Source organism: Bombina bombina, chromosome 2, assembly GCF_027579735.1.
Source record: "Bombina bombina isolate aBomBom1 chromosome 2, aBomBom1.pri, whole genome shotgun sequence".
NCBI classification, from domain to species: Eukaryota; Metazoa; Chordata; class Amphibia; order Anura; family Bombinatoridae; genus Bombina; species Bombina bombina.
The window spans coordinates 105,443,051-105,464,693 of NC_069500.1; the positions used below are offsets into that span (position 1 = coordinate 105,443,051).

At 41.4% G+C, this 21,643-nt stretch overlaps 1 protein-coding gene across 4 annotated transcripts in view; it reads right to left on the reverse strand.

Annotated features, from left to right (window-relative positions):
- NADK2 (NAD kinase 2, mitochondrial) overlaps positions 1-21,643 on the reverse strand; it is a 329,344-nt gene that overhangs the window by 42,329 nt on the left and 265,372 nt on the right. For all 4 annotated transcript variants that reach the window (XM_053701210.1, XM_053701209.1, XM_053701211.1 and 1 more), the window contains 2 exons: positions 2,333-2,388; positions 695-748 (listed from right to left, as the gene is read on the reverse strand). In XM_053701210.1, the coding sequence (XP_053557185.1) occupies positions 695-748; positions 2,333-2,388 (110 nt within the window). The remainder of the gene's footprint in view (positions 1-694; positions 749-2,332; positions 2,389-21,643) is intronic.

Genomic DNA, 21,643 nt, shown 5'->3' on the forward strand with positions numbered 1-21,643 from the left:
CAATTGCTTTCTGCAACAACTAATGCATCTTGGAAGCATTGTAGGTGTTCTTCTCCCATATATGTAATTATTGAACAGTGGGCGACTATTTCTTGCATTTATCACATTTATTTCCACTTTATGCTCGATTTTGAATGTGGGGGTTAGTTAGTTCTGACTGAAATGTAATGCATACTGATCATGTTAGAGTAGCTGAGGGGGTCTTGGAAAAGATTCTTGGAATGTAGCTAGACAAAGGAAAAGCGACAAACAAAAAATGGAAACGTTCCCCCTCAAATTAAAAGATCTGAGTGGATGGGTATATGAAGATATAGATCCCATAAATCTATAGCACTCATGTGACGGGCCCCAAGAAACATGACGATTAACAACAAGATGAAACAGCTCTTCCTTTGTTCAGAAGAGCAGATAATGTAAAATAACTATACAACTGTACAACAGTTTATCTAAATAACCTTATAGGTCTACAATAATATCATTGTAAACCTACAAGATTATTTGCTTAGATGTATTGTCCTACACATTTTGTGTTTACTTCATCCTGAAAATATTTATGTTGACACTCATGAGTCTAGGCAGCATGACTTTTCTATAACAAAATTCTAGAACTTTAATTCTAATAAGACTAATCATAAAATAGAGTTGATGCAACAAAGGGAAATTAAAAAGCTTTAATGTGACAAATTATACTCACTTTTCTCCACTAGGTCACTGCTTAAGGGAAAGTCTAAATGTTGATGTGTTTTAACTGTAGGGGGGGGGGAAATAGACAAAAGCATTAAATATGGCACACTGTCTCAAAATCTTTCCCTTCTGTTAAGCTGCAACACAAGACACACTCTTCTCTACTGCTTAATTAAATATATGTAAAGTATATAATCAACAATTAATCATAGAAAATATCTACATAATATAGTATAAGCATTTACAATTGCTATTTTGCTAGCATATTTTAGCATAATCTGGTTAAAGGGACATGAAACCCAAAAATTTTGGGTCATGATTCAGATAAAGAACAAAATTTTAAACAACTTTGCAATTTACTTGTATCATTTAATTAGCTTCCTTCTCTTGTTATCCTTTGCTGAAAGGTTTATCTAGGAAAGCTCTGGAGCAAAAAAGAACCTAGGTTCTAGCTGCTGATTGATGGCTGTATATATATATATATATATATATATATATATATATATATATATATATATACATATACACACACATATATACACATATATACACTTCCCCCCCCGATTTTCATTGGCTCACCCATGTGTTTAGTCAGCAACAAGTAGTGCATTGCTGCTCATTCAACAAAGCATACCAAGAGAACAAAGAAAAATTGATAATCGGTGTAAATTAGAAAGTTGCTTAAAATGGCATGTTCTATCTGAATCATGAAAGAAAAAATGAGGGTTTCATATCCCTTTAATTAAAGAGCATTACAGGGTACTTAATAACTGAATATAATGTAGCAACCAGGTAAGCTGGAGTACATTTACACAAGCAGTAAAGTGTTTTATGTCTGAGGGAATGAAAAAAAGTACACTTTTTAGAGGTGAATAAGAGGAAAAGCAGGCAGACTAAACAATAAATGTATAAAGCACATATTCTATGTTTAAACATTTTATATCATATATAATTTTGAATTTAATGTCACGATTCAGATTAGATTAGAGTAGATTAGAGTATTAAATACAGCATACAATTATATGCAACTTTCCAGTTTACTTCAATTATCAAATTTGCTTCATTCTCTTGGTATACTTTGTTGAAGAAGCAGCAATGCACTACTTGTAGCTAGCTGAATACAGACAAACCAATGACAAGAGGCATATATGTGAAGCAACCAATCAGCAAGCACTATCCAGGTGATGAACCAAATATGGGCCGGCTCCCAAGCTTACATTGCTGCTTTTCAATTAACGATATCAAGAGAACTGAAAACAATTGATAATAGGAGTAAATTAAAAAGTTGCTTAAAATTGCATGCTCTATCTGAATCATGAAAGAAAAAAATTGGTTTTATATCCACTTAATTTGTGAATGGAAGATAGATTATTTTGACGTATTGATGAAATTGTGTTATGCAGCAGATGACATAGGAGGGCAATAATTTAACACATATGAATTCAGAGATGAAATATTTATAACATCTCTACAGTTTAAGATCACATTAGCAGGGAATACAACTGCAGCATTATTACTACAATTTACATTATATAATGTAACCTCTCTAGCAAGGAGCAACATATAATGCCAAAACTTCATACACAGAATTAAAAAGATTATATCAAATGATTGCATTTATAAAAGAATCAAATGGCTACAGACCTACCAATATTCAGTACCTCTGAGACAGTTTGGGGTGACATCTTGTTTATGTTGTAGGACCTACAGAGGATATGTAAATAAATATATATATGAAAAAAAACATTTATATAAATTGAATCAAATTATACAACAAATATTCTAAAATTATTTATATGGAATAATTTATTAAGAAACTACAAAGCTTATTTAGACATTAAAAGGTACATGAAACCCAAAATGTTTCTATCATTAATCAGAGAATACAATGTTATTTATTTTTTTCCAATTTTGTTCTATTATCAAATCTGCTTCATTCTCTTGTTATTCTTTGCTGAAGGGATATCTAGATAGGTAGCGTGCATGTCTGGAGAAGTACATGACAGGAAATAGTACTGCCATCTAGTGCTCTTGCTAATGTATATCATTGTAGCAAAACTGCTGCCATATAGTGCTGCAGGCACGTGCACACTCCTGAGCTTACCTTCCTGCTTTTTAACAAAGGATAACAAGTAAACAATGAAAATGTGAGAATAAAAGTAAACTGGAAAGTTGTTAAAAATGGTACGTTCTATCTGAATCATGAAAGAAAACATTTGGGTTAGTATGCCCCTTTAACATTCATTTCCTAAAAACAACAGGTCCTCAGAGTAAAAAGTACTGAGCTGTGATGCTGACCAACATAGCAACCTTCTAACCAACATAGAAGGAACATATGATTTGTTTCAAATAAGTTTAATAAGTTGAGTTGAAGTTCCCATTAACTCTTGTGATTTATATTAGTGCCATGAGTCTGTCCGGGGCGGGGGCAGAAACAAATGTTTTTTTTCTCATTAGAAAACCGTTACACTATTAGCAGACTGAAGTTGGCATCCAGTGGAAAAACAAATTATGCTTACCTGATAATTTCCTTTTCTTCCGATGGAAAGAGTCCACAGCTGCATTCATTACTTTTGGGAAATAAGAACCTGGCCACCAGGAGGAGGCAAAGACAACCCAGCCAAAGGCTTAAATACTCTTACCACTTCCTTCATCCCCCAGTTATTCTGCAGAGGAACAAGGAACAATAAAAGAAACATCAGGGTGAAAAGGTGCCAGAAGAATATAAGGACGCCCCACATAAAATTACGGGTGGGGAGCTGTGGACTCTTTCCATCAGAAGAAAAGGAAATGATCAGGTAAGCATAATTTATGTTTTTCTTCTTAAATGGAAAGAGTCCACAGCTGCATTCATTACTTTTGCGAAAACAATACCCAAGCTATAGAAGACACTGAATGCCAAGACGGGAGGGTATAATAGGCGGTCCATACTGAGGGCACCAGGCCTGAACTTCTACCCAATAAAAAACCCTGCTTCGTCCGAAGCCGAGAAAATTTTAAAAGGAAAGCCCCAATGACGCTGACTCGCAGATAGTGCAGAAGTCAAACTAGAGACCGCAAATGGACTCGCCTGAGCCAACAGTCCTCCAGGAGACACAGTCGCCCAACAAACGGTCCCCCACTGTTCACCCCCCACAAATGAATGGGACACCAGCCGAAACCCCCAAGGGGACAAGGCAAAGGAGAACAGAGGAAACCGAAAGGTTCCCTAATACAAAAAAGAACACCCCCAAGAGTGAGCCCAGCTCACAGAGACCCAAAGGGACCCAAACAGGGAAAGGAGGCCACGCCTATACCAAGCGAAACCCGGGATAAAACCGGGCACAGAGACAGAACAGATATATCTCCAATATCCTGCAAGCACGGAATGCCACTGAAGAGGCAAAGTCCTCCCAGTGTCTGACCATAGAATACCAAGGCATTCAACCATGAAAAAGTGTGTAATACACCCAGGTGAGAAACCCCAAGTTTGAGAACACAGAGTCCATAACAGGACGACACAGAGGGTACTTGCGAGAAAGAAGAAGCAGTCAAGCAAGAAACAGACCGCAAAAGCAACCCCCGGACAGAGGGCACCCTTCAGGCAACCTAAGCCGCCGTACCTACACACAGGTCCATAAAAAGGGGAACACAAAACCTCAATCGAGGCCCCCCTAGAAGGAGAGTATACCCTCAGAACCCGAAGAAAGAGTAAACCCTTCTGAAATCAATGGAGCAAGGTGAAAGAAAAAAGTATACCTTAGCAGACTGAGCTAACAGGATAGAAAAGCTCACAACATCCAGAGGAGACTGCGACCCGAACGCAGCGCCTTAAACCGCTCGGCCATCCTGACCTGCAGACCCACACCCAGCTGGAGCAACCCAGCCTCAGGGATCCAACACAGGGGAACAAAGAATCCCAACACAGGGGAACAAAGAATCCCAACACAGGGGAACAAAGAATCCCAACACAGGGGAACAAAGAATCTCGAAACAGGTACAGGACGAGCGTAAGGATAGCACAGTCATCCCCACAGAGTACAAGTACAACTCGACTCTGAAAACAGACAACAAGGCCATAGACCTAAGGATCTATCAAAATAAAGGCCCAACAAGTGTGACTTGGAGCCAGCAAGACCCCAGGGGGAACCAATCCCACCTTTCCGCCTCCCATCCAGGAGAAGCCCCAAGCAAGGACTTTATCTCCATAGGGAGGAGAATATCCCCTAAAGGAAAGGGATGATGCCGGAAGGGCAACAAATGTACTCAAGGCCCGAAATCACTGGCTAATGGGAAGAGAAACTCCCAACACTGATGTTCTAGAAAATGACCCCACTACAAGTAGCTTGCCAAGCAAAGGCTCATCCAACCCATTCGCCTGCAGAGCAGGGAATCCACGGGAACACTGGCAAGCTGACCAGGGGAATGCAACCCTAAGGCGCACCAGAAATTGGACAACCAGCGCCAGCAGCTGGGTATGAACCAACAACCCTTGAAGCGCAGCCACACAGCTAACCACCAGATGATGGTGGCAAAAGAGTAAAAAATACTCAAAAAACCTGACCAGCCCTGAGATCCAAGATTCCAAAACCACCCAAGACTGAGTCAGGAAAAGGCCAAGCAAAGCTTCAGCAACCGGAATTCTCAGGGAGAAAAACAGGTCCAGGCACCTAATAGTTCAGACAAACCTTACCCTAGAACTAAATACCCCAGCTGGCCAAAAAGCCAGACACAAGGGATACGGATGCATATCCAAAGAATCCGGATAGCGAGAACTCGAAAGCCCCGACCAAAGGAAGGAACCACCCCTAGCTTAAGTCCAACGCTCCAAGGAGCAAGGCTAGAAGTCAGGTGATACTTGTCAGAGCCTCAGGACAACCAAGGGATACCGCGAAGTCAAAAAAATCCTACAAGCAGGACTAGTCTCCCTATCACTTCCGCACAAGAGGACACAAGGAAGAGAAAGGCACTAAGCCTACCCAGCTCCGGAAAACCCAGAGTTAAAGTCCCCGCAGGGAACAACACCCAGAAACACAGATCCCTAAAAGGAGATCCAACTCACCCGGAAACAATAGAAAACGACCCAAAAGGTCTCTTATAACTCAGACAGTACACGTCAAAGAGTAAGAGCTGTATCTAGATAAACTATAAACCGCTTACGCACTCACCTGCAAGGTGTCAAGAGCTGCAACTGGTTTCAAACGGCAAACCTTCTGCATGCTAGACAGCTATCCTGTACAAGCTGTTGGATCAAGCCCAAAAGGACAAATCCAGAGGCCTAAAAATTAAGGCCAAACCACTTAAATGTGGTAAGGGGCGTTAAGCCCTCCAACCCACCAGCACATGGGGGGAGAAAAACTCTAAGTTCTGATGAAATGAGATGTCTGCTAGAATGTTGCAGCGGAAAAACTCCCCTGCCCGGCCATCTATGACTGAAGACTCTAAGGACTGAAACAATCCTTCCCGCCTCACGGACCCACAGGTCCTCTCGAATGGTTAGTTGAACATAAAAAACAATGATAACCTGAGCACTCGGCACTTCTATTGAACCAGCCGAGCAGAACAGCGCCACGTGTCTGAACAGCCACAAGACCGAACGAACCCGACAGAACCAGCCTGCACCTTGGGTCCTAACCGGCAAGCTGCATAAATTCTCCCTCATAGGAGCAAAAACAGAAAACAACCATATTTAATATAGGACTAACATGTCCGAAACAACTTTGGAAGAAGTAACAGTATCAATCCCAGAAGGTTCCCGAAGGAAACAAAAACAAATAAAAGACATCTCATCGGATATAAATAAAATATAAGGCAACCCAGAGGTTAACGCCGTCAAAAAAGACACAGGCCTACCCACAGGACCAGCCAAACGGAGCCCTATCTTTTGGGAAAGATCTCAAACAAATGACAATCAGGAGATTACTTCATCCCCACATGTCTAATGAGGTGTACCATTCGAAATAGCAGACTGAAAATCCCTGTATCTGGTAACGATAGGGTAATTCAATAACTGAAAAACATGTCTAAGCAATACGCAAAGGCGCGCAATCCTGTAACGAAAGGCACAACACTCAGGGACAGTTACACCCGCGGGGAACTGTAGAGCCCCTCCCCAAGGAAGAAGGCCCAGGACAATAGGGCACAAGCACATTCTCAAAGAAACGTGCTGCAACCTCCGGGGGGGAACACGCCACCCTGCATGGAGGAATCAGAAACTGGGTTACCCGCATGTGTAGAACTATAAATTGGTAGGGAACTCGCCTCTCGGAGGACAGGGCCCCCAGAGGTGATAACTAACAGAGACTCACTGAGACCCTTATATTATATTGTTCCCACAAAGGTGTGTAACCTCTCGGGAAAACATTCACATTACAGTACATTGACAGTAAAGTAAAATGAAACTATCTTTCCAGAATCAACGACGTGGAACAGGAACACGGCCTTTCAAGTGTGACGAAGAGTAGCATCGCCTCCGCCATGGATTTGAGAGAAGAAAGAAGGCAGTGGAGCGAAGTTAGACAACACTGATTGCTTAAGGAGCTGTTAATATGAGTCGGGATGGTGTCACAGAGAGACTCTTCCTGCATCTCCGGACTCTAACTTTCATCCAATCATTAATATACATTCCTACCAGGAGGGGCACCACAAAAAAGGGTGGGCCTCATGGACTCTTGCCAATATGAAAGAAATGAATTTATCAGGTAAGTTCTTACATAAATTATGTTTTCTTTCATGTAATTAGCAAGAGTCCATGAGCTAGTGACGTATGGGATAGCAGATACCCAAGATGTGGAACTTCCACGCAAGAGTCACTAGAGAGGGAGGGATAAAATAAAAACAGCCAATTCCGCTGAAAAATTAATCCACAACCCAAATCAAAAAGTTTTAATCTTATAATGAAAAAAATTAAATTATAAGCAGAAGAATCAAACTGAAACAGCTGCCTGAAGTACTTTTCTACCAAAAACTGCTTCAGAAGAAGAGAAAACATCAAAATGGTAGAATTTAGTAAAAGTATGCAAAGAAGACCAAGTTGCTGCTTTGCAAATCTGATCAACAGAAGCTTCATTCCTAAAAGCCCAGGAAGTAGAAACTGACCTAGTAGAATGAGCCGTAATCCTTTGAGGCGGGGATTTACCCGACTCCACATAAGCATGATGAATCAAAGACTTTAACCAAGACGCCAAAGAAATGGCAGAAGCCTTCTGACCTTTCCTAGAACCAGAAAAGATAACAAATAGACTAGAAGTCTTTCTGAAATCTTTAGTAGCTTCAACATAATATTTTAAAGCTCTTACTACATCCAAAGAATGTAAAGATCTCTCCAGAGAATTCTTAGGATTAGGACACAAAGAAGGGACAACAATTTCTCTACTAATGTTGTTAGAATTCACAACTTTAGGTAAAAAATTAAATGAAGTCCGCAACACCGCCTTATCCTGATGAAAAATCAGAAAAGGAGATTCACAAGAGCAGATAACTCACAAACTCTTCTAGCAGAAGAGATGGCCAAAAGGAAAAAAAACTTTCCAGGAAAGTAATTTAATATCCAGAGAATGCATAGGTTCAAACGGAGGAGCCTGTAAAGCCCTCAGAACCAAATTGAGACTCCAGGGAGGAGAGATTGACTTAATGACAGGCTTGATACGAACCAAAGCCTGTACAAAACAATGAATATCAGGATGATTAGCAATCTTTCTGTGAAAAAGAACAGAAAGAGCAGAGATTTATCCCTTCAAGGAACTTGCAGACAAACCTTTTTCCAAACCATCCTGAAGAAACTGTAAAATTCTAGGAATTCTAAAAGAATGCCAAGAGAATTTATGTGAAGAACACCAAGAAATGCAAGTCTTCCAGACTCGGTAATAGATCTTTCTAGACACAGATTTACGAGCCTGTAACATAGTATTAATCACTGAGTCAGAGAAACCTCTATGACAAAGCATTAAGCGTTCAATCTCCATACCTTCAAATTTAATGATTTGAGATCCTGATGGAAAAATGGGCCTTGAGATAGAAGGTCTGGTCTTAACGGAAGTGTCCAAGGTTGGCAACTGGCCATCCGAACGAGATCCGCATACCAAAACCTGTGTGGCCATGCTGGAGCCACCAGCAGTACAAACGAATGCTCAATTAGGATTTTGGAAATCACTTTTGGAAGAAGAACTAGAGGCGGAAAGATATAAGCAGGTTGATCATTCCAAGGAAGTGACAACGCGTCCACCGCTTCCGCCTGAGGATCCCTGGATCTGGACAGATACCTGGGAAGTTTCTTGTTTAGATGAGAGGCCATCAGATCTATTTCTGGAAGTCCCCAGATTTGAACTGAAATTTGATCTGAAGAAATACCTCTGGGTGAAGAGACCATTCGCCTGGATGTAACGTCTGGCGACTGAGATAATCCGCTTCCCAATTGTCTATACCTGGGATGTGAACCGCAGAAACTAGACAGGAGCTGGATTCCGCCCAAACAAGTATCCGAGATACTTCTTTCATAGCCTGTGAGTCCCCCCTTGATGATTGACATATGCCACGGTTGTGACATTGTCTGTCTGAAAACAAATAAACAATTCTCTTTTCAGAAGAAGCCAGAACTGAAGAGCTCTGAAAATCGCAGTTCCAAAATGTTGATTGGTAATCTCGCCTCCTGAGATTCCCAAACCCCCTGCGCTGTCAGAGATCCCCATACAGCTCCCCAACCTGAAAGACTCATCTGTTGAGATCACAGTCCAGGTTGGACGAACAAAAGAGGCCCCTTGAACTAAACGATGGTGATCCAGCCACCAAGTCAGAGAAGACCGAACATTGGGAATTAAGGATATTAATTGTGATATCTTTGTATAATCCCTGCACCATTGGTTCAGCATACAAAGCTATTCCATGCACAAAGCTACCGAAGGGAAAGATTGAGACTTAAGGTTTCGACAAGCTGAAACCAATTTCAGACGTCTTTTCTCTGTCAGAGACAAAGTCATAGACACTGAATCTATTTGGAAACCCAAAAAGGTTACCCTTGTCTGAGGAATCAAGGAACTCTTTGGTAAATTGATCCTCCAACCATGTCTTTGAAGAAACAACACAAGTTGATTCGTGTGAGATTCTGCAGAATGTAAAGACTGAGCAAGTACCAAGATATCGTCCAAATAAGGAAATACCGCAATACCCTGCTCCCTGATTACAGAGAGAAGGGCACCGAGAACCTTCGAAAAGATCATTGGAGCTGTTGCTAGGCCAAAAGGAAGAGCAACAAACTGGTAATGCTTGTCTAGAAAAGAGAATCTCAGGAACTGATAGTGGTCCGGATGAATTGGAATATGAAGATATGCATCCTGTAAGTCTATTGTGGACATATAATGCCCTTGCTGAACAAAAGGCAGAATAGTCCTTATAGTCACCATTTTGAATGTTGGTATCCTTACATAACGATTCAATATTTTTAGATCCAGAACTGGTCTGAAAGAATTCTCTTTCTTTGGAACAATGAACATAGAAACATGAATATTGATGGCAGATAAGAGCCATAGGCCCAGCAAGTCTGCCCGACCTTACCTAACAGTATAAACTTATCTAGTTCGTAGGATAGTCCCCCACAGTGTTTGTTGCTACTACCTCTTGAGGAAGTTTATTCCATAAATCAATCACTCTTTCTGTAAAGAAGTGCTTCCTCAAATTACTCCTGAACAGATTTGAATAAAACCCCAGGCCCCGTTCCAGAACTGGAACTGGCACAATTACCCCAGCTGACTCCAGGTCTGAAACACATTTTCAGGGTTTACTGGAATGCGTGAGAGAAAAAATCTTCTCACAGGCGGTCTTACCTTGAAACCTATTCTGTACCCTTGTGAAACAATGTTCTGAATCCAAAGACTTTGAATCGAATTGATCCAGACATCTTTGAAAAATCGTAACCTGCCCCCTACCAGCTGTGCTGGAATGAGGGCCACACCTTCATGCAGATTTGGGAGCTGGTTTTGACTTTCTAAAAGGCTTGGATTTATTCCAGACTGGAGAAGGTTTCCAAACGGAAACTGTTCCTTTAGGGGAAGGGTCAGGCTTTTGTTCCTTATTCTGACGAAAGGAAAGAAAACGATTAGTAGCCCTATATTTACTCTTAGATTTTTTATCCTGAGGCAAAAAAGGCTCCCTTCCCCCCAGTAACAGTTGAAATTATTGAGTCTAACTGAGAACCAAATAATTTATTACCTTTGAAAGAAAGAGAAAGCAAAGTTGACTTAGAAGTCATATCTGCATTCCAAGACTTAAGCCATAAAGCTCTTCTGGCTAAAATAGCTAAAGACATATACCTGACATCAATTCTAATGATATCAAAAATGGCATCACAAACAAAGTTATTAGCATGTTGAAGAAATTTAACAATGCTATAAGCATTATGGCCTGACACTTGTTGCGCTAAAGTCTTCAACCAGAAAGTTGAAGCTGCAGCAACATCAGCCAAAGAAATAGCAGGTCTAAGAAGATTACCTGAGCATAAATAAGCCTTCCTTAGAAAGGATTCAAGCTTCCTATCTAAAGGATCTTTAAACAAAGTACTATCTGCCGTAGGAATAGTAGTACGTTTAGCAAGAGTAGAGATAGCCCCATCAACTTTGGGGATTTTCTCCCAAAACTCTAATCTATCAGATGGCAAAAGGTACAATTTCTTAAACCTTGGAGAAGGAGTAAATGAAGTACCCAGACTATTCCATTCCCTAGAAATTACTTCTGAAATAGCATCAGGAACTGGAAAAACTTCTGGAATAACTACATGAGGTTTAAAAACTGAATTTAAACGCTTATTAGTTTTAATATCAAGAGGACTAGACTCCTCCATATCTAATGCAATCAACACTTCTTTAAGTAAAGAACGAATAAACTCCATCTTAAACAAATATGAAGATTTATCAGTGTCAATATCCGAGGCAGAATCTTCTGAACCAGATAGATCCTCATCAGAAACAGATAAGTCAGAGTGATGGCGGTCATTTAAAAATTCATCTGAAATATGAGAAGTTTTAAAAGACCTCTTACGTTTACTAGAAGGAGGAATAACAGAGCCTTCCGAAAAGAATTAGAAACAAATTCTTTAACATTAACAGGAACATCCTGAACATTAGATGTTGAAGGAACAACAACAGGTAATGGATTATTACTAATGGAAATACTATCCGTGTTTGATAGTTTATCATTACAACTAACACAAACTACAGCCGGAGGAACAGTTACCAAAAGTTTACAACAAATGCACTTAGCTTTGGTAGAACCGACATCAGGCAGCGTCTTTCCAGAAGTAGATTCTGATCCAGGGTCAGGTAGTGACATCTTGCAATATGTAATAGAAAAAACAACATATAAAGCAAAATTATCAAATTCCTTAAATGGCAGTTTCAGGAATGGGAAAAAATGCAAAAAGAAACAAGTCTCTAGAAAACCAGAAGCAACTAAAAAGTGAGACTGAAATAATGTGAAAAAAACTGGCGCCAAGTATGGCGCCCACATTTTTGGCGCCAAGTATAACGCCCATATTTTTTGGCGCCGAAAAACGTCCGTAACACACATACGTCCAAAATGACGCACTCACGTGAAAATTTCTGGCGCCAACTATGACGCCGGAAATGACGACATTTTTGCGCCAAAAATGACACAATAAATAGAAGCATTTTCTGCACCCGCGAGCCTAACAGCCCGCAATTTTGAAAAAAGAAAAAGTCAATTGAAAAATTTTTAAGGTAAGAAAAAAACATAATTTATGTAAGAACTTACCTGATAAATTAATTTCTTTCATATTAGCAAGAGTCCATGAGCTAGTGACGTATGGGATATACATTCCTACCAGGAGGGGCAAAGTTTCCCAAACCTCAAAATGCCTATAAATACACCCCTCACCACTCCCACAATTCAGTTTAACGAATAGCCAAGAAGTGGGGTGATAAGAAAGGAGCGAAAGCATCAAAAATAAGGAATTGGAATAATTGTGCTTTATACAAAAAAATAACTACCACAAAAAAGGGTGGGTCTCATGGACTCTTGCTAATATGAAAGAAATGAATTTATCAGGTAAGTTCTTACATAAATTATGTTTTCTTTCATGTAATTAGCAAGAGTCCATGAGCTAGTGACGTATGGGATAGCAGATACCCAAGATGTGGAACTTCCACGCAAGAGTCACTAGAGAGGGAGGGATAAAATAAAGACAGCCAATTCCGCTGAAAAAATAATCCACAACCCAAATCAAAAGTTTTAATCTAAATAATGAAAAAAACTGAAATCATAAGCAGAAGAATCAAACTGAAACAGCTGCCTGAAGTACTTTTCTACCAAAAACTGCTTCAGAAGAAGAGAAAACATCAAAATGGTAGAATTTAGTAAAAGTATGCAAAGAAGACCAAGTTGCTGCTTTGCAAATCTGATCAACAGAAGCTTCATTCCTAAAAGCCCAGGAAGTATAAACTGACCTAGTAGAATGAGCCGTAATCCTGTGTAATTCTGTGAAAAAGAACAGAAAGAGCAGAGATTTGTCCTTTCAAAGAACTTGCAGATAAACCTTTATCCAAACCATCCTGAAGAAACTGTAAAATTCTAGGAATTCTAAAAGAATGCCAAGAGAATTTATGAGAAGAACACCAAGAAATGTAAGTCTTCCAGACTCGATAATAAATCTTCCTAGACACAGATTTACGAGCCTGTAACATAGTATTAATAACTGAGTCAGAGAAACCCCTATGACTAAGAATCAAGCGTTCAATTTCCATACCTTCAAATTTAATGATTTGAGATCCTGATGGAAAAATGGGCCTTGATATAGAAGGTCTGGTCTTAACGGAAGTGTCCAAGGTTGGCAACTGGCCATCCGAATGAGATCGGCATACCAAAACCTGTGAGGCCATGCTGGAGCCACCAGCAGAACAAACTAACGTTCCATTAGAATTTTGGAAATCACTCTTGGAAGAAGAACTAGAGGCGGAAAGATATAGGCAGGATGATAATTCCAAGGAAGCGACAACGCGTCCACTGCTTCCGCCTGAGGATCCCTGGATCTGGACAGATACCTGGGAAGTTTCTTGTTTAAATGAGAGGCCATCAGATCTATTTCTGGAAGTCCCCAGATCTGAACAATCTGAAGAAATACCTCTGGGTGAAGAGACCATTCGCCCGGATGTAACGTCTGGCGACTGAGATAATCCGCTTCCCAATTGTCTACACCTGGGATGTGAACCGCAGAAATTAGACAGGAGCTGGATTCCGCCCATACAAGTATCCGAGATACTTCTTTCATAGCTTGAGCACTGTGAGTCCCACCTTGATGATTGACATACGCCACGGTTGTGACATTGTCCGTCTGAAAACAAACGATTCTCTCTTCAGAAGAGGCCAGAACTGGAGAGCTCTGAAAATCGCACGTAGTTCCAAAATGTTGATTGGTAATCTCGCCTCCTGAGATTCCCAAACCCCCTGCGCTGTCAGAGATACCCATACAGCTCCCCAACCTGAAAGACTCGCATCTGTTGAGATCACAGTACAGGTTGGACGAACAAAAGAGGCCCCTTGAATTAAACGATGGTGATCCAACCACCAAGTCAGAGAAGATCGAACATTGGGATTTAAGGATATTATTTGTGATATCCTTGTATAATCCCTGCACCACTGGTTCAGCATACAAAGCTGAAGAGGTCTCATGTGAAAACGAGCAAAGGGGATCGCGTCCGATGCAGCAGTCATGAGACCTAGAATTTCCATGCAAAAAGCTACCGAAGGGAATGATTGAGACTGAAGGGTTCGACAAGCTGAAACCAACTTCAGACGTCTCTTTTCTGTTAAAGACAAAGTCATGGACACTGAATCTATTTGAAAGCCCAAAAAGGTTACCTTTGTCTGAGGAATCAAAGAACTCTTTGGTAAATTGATCCTCCAACCATGTTTTTGAAGAAACAACACAAGTTGATTCGTATGAGATTCTGCAGAATGTAAAGACTGAGCAAGTACCAAGATATCGTCCAAATAAGGAAATACCACAATACCCTGTTCTCTGATTACAGAGAGAAGGGCACAGAGAACCTTTGAAAAGATCCTTGGAGCTGTTGCTAGGCCAAACGGAAGGGCAACAAACTGGTAATGCTTGTCTAGAAAAGAGAATCTCAGAAACTGATAGTGATCTGGATGAATTGGAATATGAAGATATGCATCCTGTAAATCTATTGTGGACATATAATGCCCTTGCTGAACAAAAGGCAGAATAGTCGTTATAGTCACCATTTTGAATGTTGGTATTCTCACATAACGATTCAATATTTTTAGATCCAGAACTGGTCTGAAGGAATTCTCCTTCTTTGGTACAATGAATAACCCCAGACCCCGTTCCAGAACTGGAACTGGCACAATTACCCCAGCCAACTCTAGATCTGAAACACATTTCAGAAATGCCTGAGCCTTCACTGGGTTTACTGGAATGCGAGAGAGAAAAAAATCTTCTCACAGGAGGTCTTATCTTGAAACCTATTCTGTATCCTTGAGAAACAATGTTCTGAATCCAAAGACTGTGAATCGAATTGATCCAAATATCTTTGAAAAATTGTAACCTGCCCCCTACCAGCTGTGCTGGAATGAGGGCCGCACCTTCATGCGGATTTAGGAGCTGGTTTTGACTTTCTAAAAGGCTTGGATTTATTCCAGACTGGAGAAGGTTTCCAAACGGAAACCGTTCCTTTAGGGGAAGGGTCAGGCATCTGTTCTTTATTCTGATGAAAGGAACGAAAACGATTAGCAGCCCTGTATTTACCTTTAGATTTTTTGTCCTGAGGCAAAAAGGTTCCTTTCCCCCCAGTAACAGTTGAAATAATAGAATCCAACTGTGAACCAAATAATTTATTACCTTGGAAAGAAAGAGAAAGCAAAGTTGACTTAGAAGTCATATCTGCATTCCAAGATTTAAGCCATAAAGCTCTTCTAGCTAAGATAGCTAAAGACATATATCTGACATCAATTCTAATGATATCAAAAATGGCATCACAAACAAAGTTATTAGCATGTTGAAGAAGTTTAACAATGCTATAAGCATTATGGTCTGACACTTGTTGTGCTAAAGCCTCCAACCAGAAAGTTGAAGCTGCAGCAACATCAGCCAAAGAAATAGCAGGTCTAAGAAGATTACCTGAACATAAATGAGCTCTCCTTAGAAATGATTCAAGCTTCCTGTGTAAAGGATCCTTAAAGGAAGTACTATCCACCGTAGGAATAGTAGTACGTTTAGCAAGAGTAGAAATAGCCCCATCAACTTTAGGGATTTTATCCCAAAACTCTAATCAGATGGCACAGGGTACAATTTCCTAAACCTTGGAGAAGGAGTAAATGAAGTACCCAGACTATTCCATTCCCTAGAACTTACTTCTGAAATAGCATCAGGAACTGGAAAAACTTCAGGAATAACTACATGAGGTTTGAAAACCGAATTTAAACGCTTAGTAGATTTAGTATCAAGAGGACTAGACTCCTCCATATCTAATGCAATTAACACTTCTTTAAGTAAAGAACGAATAAACTCCATCTTAAATAAATATGAAGATTTATCAGTGTCAATATCTGAGGCAGAATCTGCTGAACCAGATAGATCCTCATCAGAAACAGATAAGTCAGAATGATGACGGTCACTTAAAAATTCATCTGAAATATGAGAAGTTTTAAAAGACCTTTTACGCTTACTGGAAGGAGGAACAACAGACAGAGCCTTCCTAATAGATTTAGAAACAAATTCTTTTACATTAACAGGGACATCCTGAACATTAGATGTTGAAGGAACAACAACAGGTAATGGATTATTACTAATGGAAACACAATCTGCATTAAAAAGTTTATCATGACAGTTACCACAAACAACAGCCGGAGGAACAGTTACCAAAAGTTTACAACAGATGCACTTAACTTTGGTAGAACCAGCATCAGGCAGCATCTTTCCAGAAGTAGATTCTGATCCAGGGTCATGTTGAGACATCTTGCAATATGTAATAGAAAAAACAACATATAAAGCAAAATTATCAAATTCCTTAAATGGCAGTTTCAGGAATGGGAAAAAATGCCAAATGAACAAGCCTCTAGCAACCAGAAGCAGAGACTGAAATAATGTGAAAAAAAGGTGGAGACAAGAATGACGCCCACATTATTGGCGCCAAGAACAATGCCCATATTTTTTTTTTTGGCGCCAAGTATGACGCCACATCCTGTGACGCCGAAAAAAACGACGCCCACAATTTTGGCGCAAAAAAACGTCTGAACGTCAAAAATGACGCAACCATGCACAAACTTCCGGCGTCAATTAGGGCGCCGGAAATGACAAAATTTTTGCGCCAAAAAAGTCAGCGCCAAGAATGACGCAATAAATTGAAGCATTTTCAGCCCCCGCGAGCCTAACAGCCCACAGGGAAAAAAAGTCAATTGAAAAAATTCTTTTAAGGTAAGAAAAAAATATTTCATATGCATTATCCCAAATAATGAAACTGACTGTCTGAAATAAGGAATACTGATTATCCTGAATCATGGCAAAAACAGAATTTATGTTTACCTGATAAATTACTTTCTCCAACGGTGTGTCCGGTCCACGGCGTCATCCTTACTTGTGGGATATTCTCTTCCCCAACAGGAAATGGCAAAGAGCCCAGCAAAGCTGGTCACATGATCCCTCCTAGGCTCCGCCTACCCCAGTCATTCGACCGACGTTAAGGAGGAATATTTGCATAGGAGAAACCATATGATACCGTGGTGACTGTAGTTAAAGAAAATAAATTATCAGACCTGATTAAAAAACCAGGGCGGGCCGTGGACCGGACACACCGTTGGAGAAAGTAATTTATCAGGTAAACATAAATTCTGTTTTCTCCAACATAGGTGTGTCCGGTCCACGGCGTCATCCTTACTTGTGGGAACCAATACCAAAGCTTTAGGACACGGATGATGGGAGGGAGCAAATCAGGTCACCTAGATGGAAGGCACCACGGCTTGCAAAACCTTTCTCCCAAAAATAGCCTCAGAAGAAGCAAAAGTATCAAACTTGTAAAATTTGGTAAAAGTGTGCAGTGAAGACCAAGTCGCTGCCCTACATATCTGATCAACAGAAGCCTCGTTCTTGAAGGCCCATGTGGAAGCCACAGCCCTAGTGGAATGAGCTGTGATTCTTTCGGGAGGCTGCCGTCCGGCAGTCTCGTAAGCCAATCTGATGATGCTTTTAATCCAAAAAGAGAGAGAGGTAGAAGTTGCTTTTTGACCTCTCCTTTTACCGGAATAAACAACAAACAAGGAAGATGTTTGTCTAAAATCCTTTGTAGCATCTAAATAGAATTTTAGAGCGCGAACAACATCCAAATTGTGCAACAAACGTTCCTTCTTCGAAACTGGTTTCGGACACAGAGAAGGTACGACAATCTCCTGGTTAATGTTTTTGTTAGAAACAACTTTTGGAAGAAAACCAGGTTTAGTACGTAAAACCACCTTATCTGCATGGAACACCAGATAAGGAGGAGAACACTGCAGAGCAGATAATTCTGAAACTCTTCTAGCAGAAGAAATTGCAACCAAAAACAAAACTTTCCAAGATAATAACTTAATATCAACGGAATGTAAGGGTTCAAACGGAACCCCCTGAAGAACTGAAAGAACTAAGTTGAGACTCCAAGGAGGAGTCAAAGGTTTGTAAACAGGCTTGATTCTAACCAGAGCCTGAACAAAGGCTTGAACATCTGGCACAGCTGCCAGCTTTTTGTGAAGTGACACAGACAAGGCAGAAATCTGTCCCTTCAGGGAACTTGCAGATAATCCTTTTTCCAATCCTTCTTGAAGGAAGGATAGAATCTTAGGAATCTTAACCTTGTCCCAAGGGAATCCTTTAGATTCACACCAACAGATATATTTTTTCCAAATTTTGTGGTAAATCTTTCTAGTTACAGGCTTTCTGGCCTGAACAAGAGTATCGATAACAGAATCTGAGAACCCTCGCTTCGATAAGATCAAGCGTTCAATCTCCAAGCAGTCAGCTGGAGTGAGACCAGATTTGGATGTTCGAACGGACCTTGAACAAGAAGGTCTCGTCTCAAAGGTAGCTTCCATGGTGGAGCCGATGACATATTCACCAGATCTGCATACCAAGTCCTGCGTGGCCACGCAGGAGCTATCAAGATCACCGACGCCCTTTCCTGATTGATCCTGGCTACCAGCCTGGGGATGAGAGGAAATGGCGGGAATACATAAGCTAGTTTGAAGGTCCAAGGTGCTACTAGTGCATCCACTAGAGCCGCCTTGGGATCCCTGGATCTGGACCCGTAGCAAGGAACTTTGAAGTTCTGACGAGAGGCCATCAGATCCATGTCTGGAATGCCCCACAGTTGAGTGACTTGGGCAAAGATTTCCGGATGGAGTTCCCACTCCCCCGGATGCAATGTCTGACGACTCAGAAAATCCGCTTCCCAATTTTCCACTCCTGGGATGTGGATAGCAGACAGGTGGCAGGAGTGAGACTCCGCCCATAGAATGATTTTGGTCACTTCTTCCATCGCCAGGGAACTCCTTGTTCCCCCCTGATGGTTGATGTACGCAACAGTTGTCATGTTGTCTGATTGAAACCGTATGAACTTGGCCCTCACTAGCTGAGGCCAAGCCTTGAGAGCATTGAATATCGCTCTCAGTTCCAGAATATTTATCGGTAGAAGAGATTCTCCCCGAGACCAAAGACCCTGAGCTTTCAGGGATCCCCAGACCGCGCCCCAGCCCATCAGACTGGCGTCGGTCGTGACAATGACCCACTCTGGTCTGCGGAAGGTCATCCCTTGTGACAGGTTGTCCAGGGACAGCCACCAACGGAGTGAGTCTCTGGTCCTCTGATTTACTTGTATCCTCGGAGACAAGTTTGTATAGTCCCCATTCCACTGACTGAGCATGCACAGTTGTAATGGTCTTAGATGAATGCGCGCAAAAGGAACTATGTCCATCGCCGCTACCATCAAACCTATCACTTCCATGCACTGCGCTATGGAAGGAAGAGGAACGGAATGAAGTATCCGACAAGAGTCTAGAAGTTTTGTTTTTCTGGCCTCTGTCAGAAAAATCCTCATTTCTAAGGAGTCTATTATTGTTCCCAAGAAGGGAACCCTTGTTGACGGAGATAGAGAACTCTTTTCCACGTTCACTTTCCATCCATGAGATCTGAGAAAGGCCAGGACGATGTCCGTGTGAGCCTTTGCTTGAGGAAGGGACGACGCTTGAATCAGAATGTCGTCCAAGTAAGGTACTACAGCAATGCCCCTTGGTCTTAGCACAGCTAGAAGGGACCCTAGTACCTTTGTGAAAATCCTTGGAGCAGTGGCTAATCCGAAAGGAAGCGCCACAAACTGGTAATGCTTGTCCAGGAATGCGAACCTTAGGAACCGATGATGTTCCTTGTGGATAGGAATATGTAGATACGCATCCTTTAAATCCACCGTGGTCATGAATTGACCTTCCTGGATGGAAGGAAGAATTGTTCGAATGGTTTCCATTATGAACGATGGAACCTTGAGAAACTTGTTTAAGATCTTGAGATCTAAGATTGGTCTGAACGTTCCCTCTTTTTTGGGAACTATGAACAGATTGGAGTAGAACCCCATCCCTTGTTCTCCTAATGGAACAGGATGAATCACTCCCATTTTTAACAGGTCTTCTACACAATGTAAGAATGCCTGTCTCTTTATATGGTCTGAAGACAATTGAGACCTGTGGAACCTCCCCCTTGGGGGAAGCCCCTTGAATTCCAGAAGATAACCTTGGGAGACTATTTCTAGCGCCCAAGGGTCCAGAACATCTCTTGCCCAAGCCTGAGCGAAGAGAGAGAGTCTGCCCCCCACCAGATCCGGTCCCGGATCGGGGGCCAACATTTCATGCTGTCTTGGTAGCAGTGGCAGGTTTCTTGGCCTGCTTTCCCTTGTTCCAGCCTTGCATTGGTCTCCAAGCTGGCTTGGCTTGAGAAGTATTACCCTCTTGCTTAGAGGACGTAGCACTTTGGGCTGGTCCGTTTCTACGAAAGGGACGAAAAACAGAATTTATGTTTACCTGATAAATTTCTTTCTCCAACGGTGTGTCCGGTCCACGGCGTCATCCTTACTTGTGGGATATTCTCTTCCCCAACAGGAAATGGCAAAGAGCCCAGCAAAGCTGGTCACATGATCCCTCCTAGGCTCCGCCTACCCCAGTCATTCGACCGACGTTAAGGAGGAATATTAGCATAGGAGAAACCATATGGTACCGTGGTGACTGTAGTTAAAGAAAATAAATTATCAGACCTGATTAAAAAAAAAAACCAGGGCGGGCCGTGGACCGGACACACCGTTGGAGAAAGAAATTTATCAGGTAAACATAAATTCTGTTTTCTCCAACATAGGTGTGTCCGGTCCACGGCGTCATCCTTACTTGTGGGAACCAATACCAAAGCTTTAGGACACGGATGAAGGGAGGGAGCAAATCAGGTCACCTAAATGGAAGGCACCACGGCTTGCAAAACCTTTCTCCCAAAAATAGCCTCAGAAGAAGCAAAAGTATCAAACTTGTAAAATTTGGTAAAAGTGTGCAGTGAAGACCAAGTCGCTGCCCTACATATCTGATCAACAGAAGCCTCGTTCTTGAAGGCCCATGTGGAAGCCACAGCCCTAGTGGAATGAGCCGTGATTCTTTCGGGAGGCTGCCGTCCGGCAGTCTCGTAAGCCAATCTGATGATGCTTTTAATCCAAAAAGAGAGAGAGGTAGAAGTTGCTTTTTGACCTCTCCTTTTACCTGAATAAACAACAAACAGGGAAGATGTTTGTCTAAAATCCTTTGTAGCATCTAAATAGAATTTTAGAGCGCGAACAACATCCAAATTGTGCAACAAGCGTTCCTTCTTTGAAACTGGTTTCGGACACAGAGAAGGTACGATAATCTCCTGGTTAATGTTTTTGTTAGAAACAACTTTTGGAAGAAAACCAGGTTTAGTACG